This window comes from Cottoperca gobio, chromosome 20 (assembly GCF_900634415.1).
Source record: "Cottoperca gobio chromosome 20, fCotGob3.1, whole genome shotgun sequence".
Taxonomy (NCBI): Eukaryota; Metazoa; Chordata; class Actinopteri; order Perciformes; family Bovichtidae; genus Cottoperca; species Cottoperca gobio.
Window position 1 is genome coordinate 13,513,787 of NC_041374.1, and position 16,346 is coordinate 13,530,132.

Below are 16,346 nucleotides of genomic sequence, written 5' to 3' on the forward strand. Positions count from 1 at the left end.
GTATTTTTAGACAAATGATCTTATGCACTAGTTTACCTGCTATTACAAAATGTACCGTAACCTGTTTGGAACGAGTATCTAAAGAAAAACAGCTGTTCTTGCATGAGTTATTGTTGTCATTGTTACTGAGCGTTGCTGAGGTCTTACAGAAAAAAACAAACAAGATGAGTGTATTAAGGTTTTGCTCATGAGAAAAAGACAATACAGATGGATAAAGTGGCTGCCACCAAAACAACAGCAAACAGCAATAAGAGCACAAAGATTTGACTGCGCTGGCATAGAGGCTGGTGTCCAGGCTGCTCCTCATCAACTGAGAGCAGAGCCAGGGAGGCGCTGTCGGTGCTGCTGAGCGGCTCTGCATACTGTGGCCCATGGGGCTCCACCATCCAGCGCATCACGTTGACTTTCATCTCCATGTCATCGATCATGTGGTCAATTTGGCTGATTTCCTGCTCCATGGTGGTGCGCTCCTGGCTCTCAAGCCCAGCAGGGAGGGTTGGGCTCTGAGCTTGGTTCAGGTCTGGTAAGCTCAGCGCCCGGGCTGCTACCTCACTGCCTCCACCTGTGTTACCAAAATAAAAAAATAAAAATGTATCCAGTCAAGTAAGATTTAACTGGTTCTAATGTTGTCACAAAAGAATGCAGTCTTATGGAACAGTCCTGCAATAAATCCTGCATCCTTGAAGGTTATAATGTTCAGGTTTTGTTGAAACTGTCTTAGAGACGTGTTGCTTCAACTCTATGTTTGTGGTGCTGCTGAATTGTACAGCATAATACTGACAGGTGCTTCTATTGTTTTATATTATTCATATCAATGAGGGTAGGCTATAGAACAGACACACCTCTCTTTATAATAGAGAGCGATACACTTCAACAGCACCATAAACTACATCAGACAAAATGACAGTTGAATGAAAATACAGTTGAATCAACGCCTCTCTAAAACAGTTTCAACCAAAACTGAACATCACATTATAACCACTGTGAATTTACCTTGTATGCCAGTTTTCACCAGGGTATCAGTGTTGGCTGAAGAGAAGATGTCACCTATGTAGAAAACTTTGCACATGTCAACATGGAGGAGCTCTAGGCTGGAGGAGAAGGCCACCCAGTGGATCTCCATCTCTTTCCGCTGGACCTCAGGCAGTCTTTTGTTTCGGAGATGCGAGGTCAGATGATCACGGATGACCACGGCCAACATCTGGGCCTTTTCTCGTGTTTGTCGCAACTCATCCCGCAGCTGCAAGCTGTCTGTGCACCCACCAACACATGAGGCCAAGTGCCGATAACATGCCACCACCTGTATGGAGAAAAATATATATACAACAAAGATTGAATTGTGCTAATTGATATATGCAAGCATTGGGGAAAATTAAGGGAATTTAAAGTTGTGTGCTGCCAACCAACACAGCTCTATAGTTGCTTGGAGTGTATGTGTTTCAATGTCCTTGTTTGATATATCAGAGAAGTGATTATGTCCAGGTAGCCTTGGGGCTGCTAAACTTCAACAACTCAGGCCTGAATAATGTCTGATTTTGGTATCAGTATGCACGCCCCTGCTGAGCATATCACCTGCTTGAGTATACAGTAGACCACTAATCACTTATAAATATGTATCGTACACATCAGCCCTGTTAAGAACTGTCCTCTAGTGAATACATTACTATCGTAAATTTTAAATATGTCCTTCAACCGATGTTAAGACAAATCAGACAAGAAGTCCTTCATGAAAGAAAAACATGTTAGGATTGATAAGAAATATTTTATAAATATCTATTTATCATCTTTTCTCTACCTGTGAAAATAACTGGTAAATGTGTAAAATGGGACAGTTCCGCTTTAATGATCCAAATTATATGGCAACAGTGCTTTATTAATAGGCATTAGATTAACCCTGTTGGATTAGCAGGAGTGGTTTCAATTAAAAATATTACAATTAATCTGATTATCATTGATCTATTTCTAGATAAGCCAAAACAACCTTGCCCCCTCAGAGCTGGGACAGATGAGAGGAGGGAACACAGTGATAGCTATAAAGTATGCTATATTATATTTTTGATTTGGGTATTGTATTAATTGGAATTTATTATTTTCCATACAGTATTTTTAAACTATTCTTCATACCTATACAGTGCATTTGCTCATATTGTCTCAATTGCTCACTCGGAGCCCTTTCTATAAGAGAAAGCTCTTAGCACTAGAAATATATCAACTGCAAATCAAGCACATATTCAGGATGGAGCAAAATGTGATTGTACAGCACCACATTTGTTTTCTTACTGTGCAAAAAACCCCAAAAATTATCATAACCTATCTACATGCTGTCAACAGCAAATAAATTACAGTAAGTTATAGTTAAAACTACAACATTCATGTCAATAATAGACAAAATGCCAGGCATGGCCATGGCATTATCCAACACAGACACTGGAACAGTCACCATGATTCAGTGGACCAACACATTCTTTACAGTGAGAGTGCTTTTTCAGCCACAGGGGAAAAAAAGATGCTTAGATATCTAGTCTACTGTCCTGTATACTTTTTTTTTAGTCTGTGTTACACAAGTTTAAAAAAAGACCATAGTGAAGATGGAATAATGGCTGATGGACATTTTATAATTCTTTTATATTTAACTGCAATTTTGTAAACAATTTGCAAATATTTGCTTATTACGTACAGTGGAAGACTTGTGAAAATTCTTCCATCAACCTCATAGGCGTTTTCTGACATTTACAAATACATTTTCAGAAATATATTAAATGGCAACCTGCATCTGCTTATCCAATTGTAAAATCAGCAACAGACTGAAACTATTATAATAAATGTAACAATACATTTTACCCTCAACATTCTTTATGTCCTTAACAGTTGTAGCATAAATTAAAACGGTTAAAACTTGGAGCAGCTTACCTTTATCAAAGAATCCACCAGAGCCTTTTCATCAACCAAAGCCTTGTCTGCGCTAACTGTGCAATCATTGCCTACTTTGTTATTTACAAGTGGCATCAGGATGACTTGTCCAGAGTCTCAGACTCTGCCACAGCAGGCAAGATTTTGGCCGAGCTGCCCTTTACTTCCCCGGCTGCCCCTGCTCCTCTTCTTCCCCTGGAAGATGCTTCATTCAACGGCTGAGGATCCAGACAGACTCCTAAAGCCACATGATGCACTGCAATATTCCACTCCAATAATTAAATTGAAAGTACAGGTGCTAAACATGTTCTAGAGAGGCGGAAAAATATCCCACAAAAGAGCCAGAAATGGGAAAGTCAAAGTAATAAGAAAAAATATGTAATAAACTGATGACTCTTAAGCAAGATGCTAATCCTGTGATTGACCCCTTTGCACTGACGCAGGGCAAGACGAACAGCTAATCTCATTAACTATCACTGAGACCAGAGAGATAGAGCAGCTGGTTGTCTCCACCACAATGGCCCTTTCACTGAGAGGAGGCTGCGCTCTGTTACCTCAAGCACACCACAGTGGATATACCTCATTCACACCACTGTAAAAGTCAATATGACATAACAAATATTTTATTAGTTTGGTGGAAATATAGGTCAAGTTCCTTATATTGCATTGGTTAAGCATGAAGGCATCTTACTGATTGAGTGTAAACATTAGACAAATAAGTAAATGTAATAGTGATGCACTTAAGGAATTGAACATTGTACAGGGTTTTGTCCCATAACAGTCTTTTGTGGCTTACTTCCCCCTCAGGCTCTAGATCATGGATGGCCTCATTTGACTAGATTGATAAAAGGTTTAAAGCATAGATTCCCTGGTATGACATTTCTATAGTAGCGTATAACATGGTTTCCATGTTGAAAGAGCACAGCACAAGAATTGAAACCATATGGCCATAAAATGACATACCAAATGGTGCTCAACCCAAAAATTGCTTAAGATAAATGACTTTATACCTCGGAATTTGAGCATTTTAAAATTTTATTAAAAACAAGAGCACATAAAAAAAGTCATTATAAGAAACTAAAAATAAATAATGTCACACTTGCTATTTCCTTTCTAGGTACCCTAAAACTGAACATGTTGATTTTTTAAAAATAAAGAGTCTTCTTTGGTCCAGATGCTGGGCTTTTCACTGCTGTGTAGTCTTAATCGTTTTCCTGAGCGTTCGTCCAGGTGAACTCTTCCGTGGAGAAGCCACTGCCTCTCTGATGTTGGCAAGCAGGCCTCGCTTAATTTTGGGCTGCACGGGGGGCATCTGGGAGACTTTGGCAAGTTCTGCCTTTAGTGAGGCAATCTCCCTGTCCTTTTCAACGCTCTGCCGTAGGATGTCCTCCATAGATTTTGTCTTAAAGAAAGAAAAGAAAAAGTCGTCATCATGTTTGCCTGACATGCCTGTATCCAGTCAAACGGCTCAAATTGTATTATTCTTAAAAGCCGTTATAAGTATAATTTGCCCCCCTTTATAAACTACCACCTCTTATCTCACCTGAGCATCAGCCTTGTCCTGTAAAACATCCAGATCAGCCGATTTCTCCAGGAAGCCATCTCTGACATTCTGCATTGTTTTACTAAGATCCTTCAGCCTTTTCTCCAGGGACAATATCAACTGAACCCAACATTAAATGTCAAACTGAGCAAGTGATCGCATAACCAGACTGAGTCAACGTTTAAATGAGATACAGAATTAAAAAGTGTTCTAGTTACCTGTTGTTTATCCTCACAAATGCTCTCTAGGGCACATTTTTCTTTGTAAAGCCATTTGCTTCGATGATCCTCTGGGGAGAAAATGAGTCAAGTAACGTTTATTTCCCTTACAAAAGGTTGGTGAGCTCAATGAAACAAGATGGACAGGAGAACAGACAACACAGCATACTAATGGAAAATACACAAAAATAAAAGGAAAGTAGCTAAAACAATGTACATCTTAAAGGATTGTACTTCTTTTGAACCAATCCGATTTAAAACAAACTTGTCTGCATTCATCCCCAGAGGGCATTTCCTGAAAGAGAAAGGTGCATAGACCGTATGCCAACCTGTTGCTTCTGTCGCTTCTGTCGCTTTAGATGCTCGAGTCTGGCACGACTGGACCACTGTTGGAACTGCACACACTCCTACGGTCGTGGATGTTGAGCTCTCTAACGCTGACACTTTACGTTTCAGGGCCTTCACATCACAGTGTGTGAGAGAAAAATGTGAAGTTTTAATCACAACCCAAAATAATCTGACTGCTTTGTTTGGTGGCATAACATAGGATAATACCAGATTACTAAAGGCAATTTCGCTATATGCAATTCAACAACTGAAAATGGGGATTTCCACAGTGTATGATCGCATTGCATTTTTGTTAACCCATTATATAAAAAAAAAAAGAATTTACGATCAGTCAACAGCTGATATGACGACATACCTCCACTTTCTCCTGTTCAGCAATGAACTCGTCAAGAGGGACGTAGTCATCTTCCAGATTGTTCATAGCGCTCTGGTAGGCGTGCTCTTTAATAGCATCCTTGTAAATCTCAAAAGTGTTCTCCAGCTTTTCTTGAAAGCTTTCCTTCAGCTGGTCTATCTGTTGACTAAACATTCAAAGAATCAATTTTTCACCCTTTTGGTTCATTTCGACGTTAACAAAGGTTTACTTAGAGAGTTTGTTGTCGACCATGGTCGCATATATGAAATGGTTATGCATTTAGCATCAATATGCCGAACAAATTAAAAACTGTAGGCATACAATAACAGAGACCTGCCTTCTCTTGCAAATAAAAATACTTACGTGCGGAGTTCTTCGCTCTCCATGAGCTGTTGTAACATAGCGTCTCCCATTTCCTTCCGAACCTCCATTTCCTGAACCAAGTTTCTTCTTCGCTCAGCCAGGAGTTTTGTTCGCAGGCTGTCAATCATATTTCCATGCTCCTAGGAAAGTTAAAGTGAAACAGTTATTGGAGATATCTTTGAGCCGCACAGTGCATCTTATCAAGAGTCAAGGTTAAATATTCCCCACATTACTTATTTGACAACTCTAAATGTAAGAGTCTACAGCCAAGCTAACAGCTCTGAGAGGCTGCTTTGGGAACAGCAGTGCTATGAACTAAATGCTTCCCCTCCAAAAAAGGACCACGAATGTCAAAGTGCTTGACCGACCCTTAAAATATAATAGTCCATAGATAGCAGTTGGGGTACGTCTTCCAATTAAAATTCAAGGTACCGATTCTGATACTACAAATATATTTGGAGAATGTCTGACATACTAGATCGCTGATACATTTGTGAAACAGTGTTTGAATGTGACATGGAGTAGTAATTGTACATTTTGTGACAGCAAAGACATGTTCGCCTCATCTTCCTCATCAAGAAGCTCCTCCTCAGACAGGTAGCACTCAAGGGCCTGGCTGTCAATCACCCCATTCCTCAACAGAGGCTTGCCATCACGGCCGACCAAACAAGGAGCCAGAGATTTCAGAGGCTTGTCTGCGATCACCTGCACCACCTACAGAAAGCACAGGTATTAGTATGGGGTTTGGTGCCGTTGGAGATCTCATTGTACCGCTCTCTCCCTCAGCATTATGTAGTTAGACCTGTTTGGCAACGGCAGAGAACTTCATAACATGTAGAGTCTCATCGTAGGTGGAAGCACACTGGTTAATGTTGACGATCATGGACGCTCGTCCTTTGCCGCAGAAAACTGCCTGGAAGAGCTTTGTGAGCTTACTCTCTCGGAAAGGAATGTAGCTGCTCTTTATTCTGATGAACACAGAAGAAAAGGAGACTTTAATGATGCAAAAACATCTGAGTCACATAGGGGTCATTGCGGCCTTGCTTCACTTGTCAAACAAATACTTGAAGCTGATTACTCGAGTCCGACACATTAAGAACCAATTGTACCCGTCAGCCTGATTGTTGCGAAGGGCAGTGATGCACTTCCCCAGAATGAGCAGGGAGTTGTTTATGTTGCCCGCTTCCTTCAGCCTCTCCCCGAATGTCTTTGTTTTGTTGCATCTCTCTGATCCAGCCAGGTCACACAGAGAAAACCTGGAACATGAATCAATCAAGTTATTATAAATACATAATGTTCCATATTGGCACCATTGGACTACCATTTTATTTTCCTTCAAACTAGCTTAAATTAATTATTACAATACATTTGGTGACCATACATCCATACATACATACATACATACATACATACATACATACATACATACATACATACATACATACATACATACATACATACATACATACCTTTAACATGTGCTTCCTTAATTCATAAACATTAAAAGATTCAAGATTAGATGAAACCATCAAGCTTATATTTTCACTGCAAATATTTCGGTGTGTATAGTACACGGATGAGCCTAGAATTCCTCTCGCTGCACAACTATAATAAATGTGGTAATCCTAGATTTGCAAAAACTGTTGGAAAGTTTAGCTAGCTAGGATACAAATGCAATGTTTGAATAATTATGATGCCACTGCCAGATAGGCTACTTACTCAGAGATCCTTGTAACTGAACTGCCATCGATCTTTAGTAACTTCATGGTAAATATGCTGTGGCTGTAAGGAAAGCTGGTTTGAGTTTTGAAAACAGAAAATGATTGAGTGTAAAAAATGTGTTGAACTGAAAAGTTTGCCTTCTGCTAGACGACTGGTTCATCTTTGTGGCTGCAGCACTTCGGTTTTTGTTTCCAAACTGCAGTAGTTTGGATGCTTCGCCCAGGGTCTGGATGTTAATCCACCTGAGATCTGAAATCATTTAAGAAACACATTGATCTTCGATTCCATTTTAAGCCTTGAGCAACATAAAGACTCTGGCTGGTAGATTTCTGCCTACTTAAGAACACATAAAGTCATGCTAACACCTTTAACATAAGCATTTCCAGCACCATCGTCGCACACTCGAAGAGCAGCGCGTTTCTTGGACTTGGAGCACAGGGAAGGTTGAAGCAGATCATAAACACACTCATTGTAGATTTCAAAGAACGCCACCCATAATGCAAACTGGCTGCCGTCTTCTCCTGATGGGTTGCTTGCCAACACTATCAAGAGAAGAATAAAGAGAAACATCCGAGGAAGAATTTGTTATGTTTGTCATTCTTCTTGCCTGAAGTCCTTGCACTGGTTATTCTTGTGACATTTATCATTTCACAGAGTTTACACTGGGACAACTGCAAGCTTAAAATGTTTTCAAAATGCAAGACAATAAATGATTAATGTGTAGATGTAGAGAGAGTTACTGGTTTGATCGTAGGACAAAGAAGAGGATGAGAGACTGGTGGTGGAACACGACAAGGACTCTAAACCAACACAGGCTCTGTGAGGATCACACTCCTAAATGGGAGGAAATAAATATGCAGGTCAGGGTATTACCTGAAGAGAGCATTATGGTTTCATTAATTAAATATTCTTTGCACTATCTTTGGCAAAGCCTGAGAAAGAATCTCAAGTTGAATGCAAAGGTCTCACGTCTTTGACTGAAGCAAATATGGAAGCTTTAGCACTTCTCTCCTGCTTGACTTGGTCAGGATCCAGATATCGTGCATCATTCCTGAGGTAGGGCTTCAGGTACATTCCCTCATGCAGACGGCCGCCAATGTAGTGAAAGGTGGCGTCCAGCACTCGAGGGAGAATTCCCGGCTGTTTTGGAGTTCCTAAAAACATTTCACAACACACTTAGACAGGCAGAAGGAGGGCTTCAGGAGGGCTTGTGAGAGTGTCTAAGGCTCATTCACATGTTGGTGAGTTTTTATCTTTACCTTGGATTGTGTAGGTTTTACCAGCATTGGTTACACCATAGCTGAATATTAGTGCATTCTTCCCATCCAAGAAATCAGACATTTGACTTTTGACAGTGTCTTCAAAAAGCTCAGACTGCTGCATCTCTGGTCCAAAAATCTAAACAGAAAGATGGTTGGTTGGAAATGAATGAGTGGCACAAAGCTCATCCAGAACATTTTAGGAATGAATGCGTTTGAGAACCTCCAACATGTTCAGCAGATAGGTAAACAGTACTACAAGACCTGTGAGAAGGAGAATTTGTGGATCGACATGCCAATGCCCTTCTCACTGCTCTTCAAGGTGGCAGAACCCTTTGGTGCATTCAGGCTCACAGTCTGGCTGTTTTCAATCACTACACAATCCTGAGGGAAAACAAAAGGAAAAGCCAAATGATGCTTTAGTGTGCACAATGAGTCATAAAGGTGCATTTGGTTTGGTCATAGGCAAAAGGACAACAGTCAACTTTATCAGAGCTTTATTTCCCCCAATCAAAAAGCCAGATCTTAGGACAAATATGTCAGTTTTGAGAAACACAATAGTCATGGATCTTTATAATTATTAATGATTGAACATTACCTCTCTAGGTGAATGTCTCATTTGTAGTTATTCTACTGCAGCTCTCACATTCACAACATTTTTATAATGCTGAGGATTGCTTTTTATTAAATACAACTTCAGCCCCCCTCCCATTGTGGATTGGTAATCCAAGTGTGTGTCATGGTGTTGATTATTAACTACGGTATTTAACACTTCATTGACTGGATGGCACATTTTATATGCAGTGCTATAGTGTACCTGATCCTCCTTGTCAGAGAGTTCCTCTTTAGAGAAGGGCCTGACTCTGAGGTAAACTTTCATAGTCTGCTGCTCAGCACAAACTGGCTGTTCAGCCTACAAACAAAGAAGAAAATCACGGCAACTTAACCCGCAGGAGCTGAGGTTTAGGGTTTATTTCAGTCCCCTTTAACAGTTAATGATATGACAACAGGCATCATTGGGAAGAATTACTCAAATTCATGATACAATGAATTTAGCTTGTCAGTACAAAGTGAAAGAGAAACTTTATCACCGTTCAGATTCACTAAAAAAAACATTACCTGTTGGGCTGAAGTGCTGACAGGAGAAATTTCACAAGTCATGTCCATGTCAACAGGCTGCATATTGATGCCGTCTTCATTGGTTAAATCAACTGTACTCATCTCAAGGCAAAGCAGCTCCAACACGTCTAATTCACTGTGTTCAAGTTGTGGTTAATTCTCTGCAATTTAATACAACTTGAAAATGACTTATTTAACCTTGATGTAGGTCTGCTGAGGTTCTGCTGCTGAGAATCAAGGTGGAGCTTGTGGACCTAATCAGTTTTAATTGAAAGCAGGTCTGAAGTAAAGCAAATCACCAGGAATGACCAACCAGCTTCCAGGACTCCACTCACACTTTCATAGTTGAGTTCAACAGGGTGTTATATGAACTCATCATCTGAGGATGAATCTCTTAAGATCTCAAAGCAATTTTGGTGCATCTGCTAAACAAAGAAATGGAATATAAAATCCAGAGAGCCCTTTATTTAGTATAATATATATATATATGCTAATAGTACTAAGACTTTCCATCAGTCACCTAATGCTACAACGATATCCCAACAAAAAGCAGACAATCCGAGTGTGTTTATAACTGTCTAAAACAGCTCCTCAACTGAGGGTGTCACAAGCCAAAATTACCACTTTTCTTGAAAAAGTACTGATGTCAAAACAAGAGAAATTCTGGGGCATTTATTATTATTTCTTATTCACATAGAATAAAAGTATTCACATGTGAACTCTAAGTATCTTATGCTCCACTGTTTTCAATATGCCATTTTGTAAAGGGGGACCATAAATGGTAAATCTTTACGATCACTCAAAGCGCTTTACAACACATCATTCCCCCACAGTCAGAGGCTACCATACAAGGTGGACATCAGCTCGTCAGTAGTGATAACCATTCACACGCTCCTCACGGGAGCAATTTGGGGTTCAGTATCTTGACCAAGGACACTTCGACATGCTGACTGCTGGGGATCGAATCACTGACTTTCCGACCGGTGGACGGACCTAATAGAGCATAAGCAGTATTACACACCATGTATTTGGGTGTTTTGCTGCTACATCCTTACTTGGTCTCATGACTAGCAGTTTGGTGGTTAAATTAGCAAAGTAGTCTGCAACCTGACTTCAACCAATTGTGCTACTCACATGTACATCCTGTAATTGTCACTTGTAGCCACAGTGGTTCCTAAAGTTAGTTTCTATAAATGAATTCTGTGTCTGACACAAAACATACCAGATTAAATGGAGGCTTTTTTGGTTAATGCAAAGTTTGAAAGGGAGAATGTTTAAAATATCGTCACCTTCTTAAACTAATGGCCTATGTCACATTTTAAAAATGTTCAGGAAACAGAAAAACTGAACCAAATATAGACTTATATGATATTTATTAATTATTTCACACAAAAAGGTTATGACAATATATGACTATTGACATACAAATAACAATGTCTGTCAATTATGTAACATAAGATAATTAAATTACTTAGGCCAATTTAAGAACATGGCATTGTGATTTAGGCAATTTTAAACCTGACTTAGGCCTGATTACTTCTGGAGAAAGTGACTTAGGCAAAACAGTGCACTCCTTTTATTCCCACTACTGTGACAGACCATGGGGAAGGGTCCGCCACAAACATTTCAGAATACTAGCGGAGTACACAGAGACTGTGGATGGCTCTTTAATTCAACAAAGTTCTGAAACTCAGAGAGCTGGTCTCTCTGAACAGACTTACAGCAAAGTTACTTCATGGAACACGTGTGTGAAATGTTGTATCCCAACGGCCCTCACTCCAGCAGTTACAGCTGCTTGTTGATATTCCCAATGTCGAAGAAAGGAGACAAGTGTCGATGAAATATTGTATGAAGAGACAAAATATTAAGAATTGAAGTTTACAAACGCAAAAGTTACTTTTCCTAGTAGCGAATTACTTTTTATAATTATGCAGTAATTGTAAAGTAACTGTTTTTATATTAGTCTTTATTGTCCCAGATGGAAATGTGTTCATGCTTCATGGAGCTACAGGAGCTACTTAGTGTCTGTAACCCACTGGGAGGCTTCATAATTAAACTAACTTGTGAAAGTAAAACACTAAATAACTACACATTTATAGCCTAGCCTATATTACAGTAAACATTACTTACCAATTGGGGACGAGCCCTGAACCATAGCAATAACTTCATTTATCTGGTAGTTTCTTCTTGAAGCAGCTGCCATCTTGTAAAGCTTGTAAAATGGCCTAAGTCACAAGACAATGTGACTTAGGCCATTTTTTTAAGTCACTCTTTATAGGCCATTATACTAACAGGGTAGGAACAGCATTATCTTTCAGTAAGGATCTAGACAATTTTAGGAGACGTGGCCAGCATCATGAAGAGATGATTTAGGCAAAAACATTTTCCTCAAAATATGACTTGGGCCATTAGTTTAAGATGAAGATATGTTGACTAAACATTGGTTTTGTAAGAGCAAAATAGTTTGTATTGTGCATGTGGTACCTTGGACACTCCCTGCCATTTTTTCATGACTTAATCACCAACTTGGTTTATTATCAGCAGCCTTCTTTATAAATGGGCATTATACTCTAATGCACGTTTGACGACATTTTCTCCATACTCAGTACAGACATCACACAACTGTCCTGATAGCTAGAAACTGCACTGTAGATTCAATGACCATGTAATTGACAAGCAATGAGTCAGTTTTAAATTTGTTTAGATCTTGCTGCCTCAGTTTTCACCAATATGAACAGCGTGTCACTTATTTAGTACAGCTGCAGATGATACCCAGCATCTATTCCTACACATTAAATGCCATTTCAAATTCACTGCTTGACAGTACATTTCTAGAACCTTTCCCTTTAGCAGCACTTCAGCTTTATAGAGCTGGAAAAATGTTCCACGCTTCAGACAGTAAGAACTCAGCCATAACACCACATCAGTTTCCTTATTAATTTCTTTATTGAATCATCTGCATTGTTTATGCATCTGCGATGGTAACCTCAACCTCTACACCTGGTTCGATGCTGATGGAGGTGATCTGCTTGACAATTTCAGATGGGCTGTGCAGATCAATCAGGCGCTTGTGGATCCTCATCTGGAAGCGATCCCAGGTTTTGGATCCCTCCCCACAGGGAGTTTTTCTGGTGGTGATGCGCAGAGTCTGGAGGAGAGAAAAAAGATTTTGCTTGACCAAATTCAAAAGAATCCAGAATACCATATCTAAATTGGTGGTTGTCCGATAACCACACTGCATTATAGAAGCCCAGTATGAAAAAGTACAAGTATGGCAACATTCCATATCAGGTATACCATATGTTCCTTCTTTGATAACCTGTATTTGAAGCCTGAAGATAGATACTTTATTCACACAGAGGGAAATTTAGGTCCCTCGAACAAATTCAGGCTTTTTTAAAATCTGCAGTTGGATATTTTAACTTTTGTGCAAATGTTCTCTTTATGCTTGGATGGCATCTTACAATTATGCAAGGGAGATAGATGTGCAGATTTGTATCCAGAGCTTTCCATTTGTGGAATATAAGCATAAATACTTTTTGCATGGTCTTATTTAGCAACAAGGACTTTGAGAGCCGAAAGAGGGACATTGTAAAAATCTGCTAGTTTTGTCATCTCCACAATCACACATTTTGTTTTGATGAAGGAATTACAATAAAGTCCACTTCAATATTTAACTCAAGAGGGCTCGTCTGTCCCCGTCCTAGAAGACCAATACGCATGGCAGACTACTCTCAAACACTACAAAAGCCAATCAATGTCTTACACATGGAGAAATAATGTCTGGTGCATGTATTTCAGTACCTTGGTTGGCATGCGGACGGGTCCCTTCACTTTCAGGTTCTTCTCCTTAGCCCCACGGATCAAGTCTGCACAGACTGAGGATTATAAAAAGAAAAAAAACTTTAAAACACAAGCAACCGGCAATCACTTCATGATACTTTTAAAATAATAGCTCAGAATAGCGTATATCCAGTCTTCATGATTTATCAGATGGAAGGTTCTCCTCATAGCTCATGTCTGTGTTCTATTCTCAACAAAGTATTTTGAGCTTTGTTACCTTTTTCCAGAGATTTGACATTGCGGCTGGTGAGGGTGATGCGGATGCGATGAATGGCGACCTCGGTCTCAACGGGTGCCTTGCCAGTGTCCTTAAAAGCCTGTGTGTGAGAAAACAAGACTTATAAAAATGAACCTGGCATAACCATTGTATTTACAGGATTTTAGATGACATGGGACTGCAGCAAAAGTTTGCATGGACACATGTACTGGTGGGCAATTATGACGATTGGCGTCATTTTTATTTAAAAAAATCCAGAAAAGATATTTGATAAACCCTTCAAACACGCTGGAGATCTATGTGGCGCACGTAAACGCAGCACTAGCCAACTAGCACGTGGAGCACCTAATATACAAATGTATGCTTCACCCAAAACTTTAGTGTAGCTAAATGTTAAGCGGTTACAAACCCACCCTAATTGAACCACTTAACATGTCAAAGTACCGCTAGCACCGTCAGCCGTATTGGTATAAAAGTCAGCTAATATTGGACAACAGTATATTGTCCGGTGCTCGTTAAAATGAAATTTTGCTTTTGTCCCAATTAATCTTAAATATTGTAGGGTTTTAATTTTAAAATAATATTAAATCCTCACGTTTGCCTTCACTGTAACAATCAAATATGAGACAATGGGAGCAATAGACTATCGAACAGCTTTAACTGCTAGCCTGGGCGGATGGTGCACTTTTAAGCAACATTAGGCCGAACAATAGAGTGTCCTAATGGCGAGGTGAAATTCGTCTCATGTACTGACAGGTTTATAATTGTGTCAACAAACAGAATGAGATAGTACACTTTGTGAATAATTATTGGCGGGACATCTACTTCAAGCAACATTAGCTCTTGGAGCTAACGTTAGCCAACAGGCACCGTTAAAATTCTGGTTAAACTATGAAATTACTAAATCTCCACAAAATGAGTTTTTAAAAAAAGAGTAACTATTATATTCAAATAGCACATACCATTTTGAGTATCCCTGACCGACTTATTCGGAAGAAATTCAAGCGAACAGCGGTGAGCCAGGAACGTGAGCTACCAACGTGGTTTAGCTCGGCAGGAAAAGAACAAGTAGAGGCCGGTTTCCTGATTATGTACTGCTCATCCGGATGTCTGTACTTCTTCTTTAGTGCTTTATACACCAACAGCGACATCTAGTGGATTTAGGTATACTGGAGTACTGTAGTTTACTTGAGTAAAACATTGGATGTGCTTGTACTTTCCGTTGTATGCTACTTTATATTTCTACTCCACTACATCTCAGAGGTAAATATTGTACATTTTGCTCCACGAGGCTATATTTGTCTGACAGCTTTAGTTACTTTTCAGATTACAAATGTTCATCCTCTTCCTATCCAGAGAAACCATGCATCTCCAGATGTGATTTTGAATGTTTCTTAATATATATATATAGCCTATATAATATAATGATTTTATATAATTGCATGCATTGCTGCAGATTAAACTACCCAACAGAAGCCTATATAAAGGAGTTCAAATGAGCACAACCTCAAACATATACAGCAGTGAAATGCAACAGTAATCCAACAGTTATATTAATCCAAAAGCATAATATATAATAGTAAAACACTGACAGGAAATATTTTTGCAGCACAGTGACTTCTTTTATTTTTGATACTTTATTTTACTGATACATTTTACTGATAATAACAACCTGCAATTACTTAAGTAAGGTTTTGGATGCAGGACTTTTACTTGTAGTGTATTATTTTCACACTGTGGTATTAGTACTTTTACTTACTTTTACCTATTTACACACTTTACTTAAAGGATCTGAATACTTCTTCCACCAAGCTACCACTCCCACCAGTGTTCGGTGAGATACAATATTGACACACTTAAATGTCTTTTAACAAAATGAAAGAAAAGTAATAACATTAATATATAAATGTCTGTATTTCTGCAGGCCACTTAAGAAAGTAAAGTTGTAGTTTCTAAAAGTGACCACCAGTGTGATGGCAAACTATAGATTTAGGTGTAAAAACGGAATAAAGAAAAAAAGAAAAAAAGATGCATACACAATACCATGTAAATACATATGACCAAAAAAAAAATGAAACAAATTAAATACAAGCACTCTTCCTGATGATATGTCACCTGTCACGTATGTAAAAAAGGGTTGGGCAAAAACAGTCATATGGACAAAGCATTTGTTGCAGAGATCAAATTATCAAAATAAAATGGTATGTATGTTCATATTGTTTGATAATTTTTAATATGACAAATCTTAACAAGTACAAGCATGATTATTAATACCTCATACCTCATCATGTAAGAAAAGTAATAATATTCAGCATTAATTTTGATGCCATTGAAGAACGCAAAGATGTAGCTCCAACATATGACCACCGGATGGCAGTAAAGTAAATCAAAACTACCCAATCCGCCAGTGTGGTGTTAAGGTAGACACAATAACATACTGTTGTATCCG

The 16,346-nt window shown here is 39.0% G+C and overlaps 3 protein-coding genes and 1 non-coding gene across 4 annotated transcripts; all 4 read right to left on the reverse strand.

Annotated features, from left to right (window-relative positions):
• Nucleotides 1-185: 185 nt before the first annotated feature.
• Nucleotides 186-3,006, reverse strand: rgs9bp (regulator of G protein signaling 9 binding protein). The gene is made up of 3 exons (XM_029458256.1): nt 2,911-3,006; nt 994-1,300; nt 186-562 (listed from the first exon to the last, which is right to left on the reverse strand). Exons 1-3 carry the CDS (start codon nt 3,004-3,006, stop codon nt 186-188), a joined length of 780 nt encoding a protein of 259 aa, XP_029314116.1.
• Nucleotides 3,007-3,927: 921 nt separating this feature from the next.
• LOC115025526 (kinesin-like protein KIF20A) lies at nt 3,928-10,104 on the reverse strand. Its single transcript, XM_029457854.1, has 18 exons — nt 9,838-10,104; nt 9,536-9,631; nt 8,983-9,102; nt 8,719-8,857; nt 8,429-8,613; nt 8,200-8,293; nt 7,825-8,001; nt 7,597-7,708; nt 7,457-7,519; nt 6,847-6,993; nt 6,540-6,705; nt 6,272-6,451; nt 5,738-5,877; nt 5,375-5,540; nt 5,001-5,130; nt 4,672-4,742; nt 4,454-4,573; nt 3,928-4,312 (listed from the first exon to the last, which is right to left on the reverse strand). The coding sequence occupies exons 1-18, from the start codon at nt 9,937-9,939 to the stop codon at nt 4,097-4,099; spliced, it is 2,424 nt and encodes an 807-aa protein (XP_029313714.1). The 5' UTR covers nt 9,940-10,104; the 3' UTR covers nt 3,928-4,096.
• A 2,656-nt stretch (nt 10,105-12,760) lies between these two features.
• Nucleotides 12,761-15,007, reverse strand: rps20 (ribosomal protein S20). Its single transcript, XM_029457743.1, has 4 exons — nt 14,860-15,007; nt 13,898-13,997; nt 13,642-13,715; nt 12,761-12,985 (listed from the first exon to the last, which is right to left on the reverse strand). The coding sequence occupies exons 1-4, from the start codon at nt 14,860-14,862 to the stop codon at nt 12,803-12,805; spliced, it is 360 nt and encodes a 119-aa protein (XP_029313603.1). The 5' UTR covers nt 14,863-15,007; the 3' UTR covers nt 12,761-12,802.
• LOC115025841 (small nucleolar RNA U54) lies at nt 13,787-13,853 on the reverse strand. Its single transcript, XR_003834247.1, has one exon. It is a non-coding gene; the product is annotated as a small nucleolar RNA U54 (small nucleolar RNA).
• Nucleotides 15,008-16,346: the final 1,339 nt, after the last annotated feature.

Bases quoted from the DNA above. Each gene is read 5' to 3' on its own strand.
- rps20 (XM_029457743.1), bottom strand. The intron at 13,716-13,897 runs GTAACAAAGCTC...TATAATCCTCAG, and splicing joins TGTCAAATCTCTGGAAAAAG to TCTGTGCAGACTTGATCCGT. The intron at 12,986-13,641 runs GTACTGAAATAC...TCTCTCCTCCAG, and splicing joins CCGTCCGCATGCCAACCAAG to ACTCTGCGCATCACCACCAG.
- rgs9bp (XM_029458256.1), bottom strand. From the start codon at position 3,006: ATGCCACTTGTAAATAACAAAGTAGGCAATGATTGCACAGTTAGCGCA. The intron at 1,301-2,910 runs GTAAGCTGCTCC...TTCTCCATACAG, and splicing joins TGGTGGATTCTTTGATAAAG to GTGGTGGCATGTTATCGGCA. The intron at 563-993 runs GTAAATTCACAG...TTGGTAACACAG, and splicing joins GGTGAAAACTGGCATACAAG to GTGGAGGCAGTGAGGTAGCA.
- LOC115025526 (XM_029457854.1), bottom strand. From the start codon at position 9,939: ATGAGTACAGTTGATTTAACCAATGAAGACGGCATCAATATGCAGCCT. The intron at 9,632-9,837 runs GTAATGTTTTTT...CTTTGTTTGTAG, and splicing joins TCAGCACTTCAGCCCAACAG to GCTGAACAGCCAGTTTGTGC. The intron at 6,994-7,456 runs GTAAGTAGCCTA...TTCATGTTCCAG, and splicing joins TCAGTTACAAGGATCTCTGA to GTTTTCTCTGTGTGACCTGG.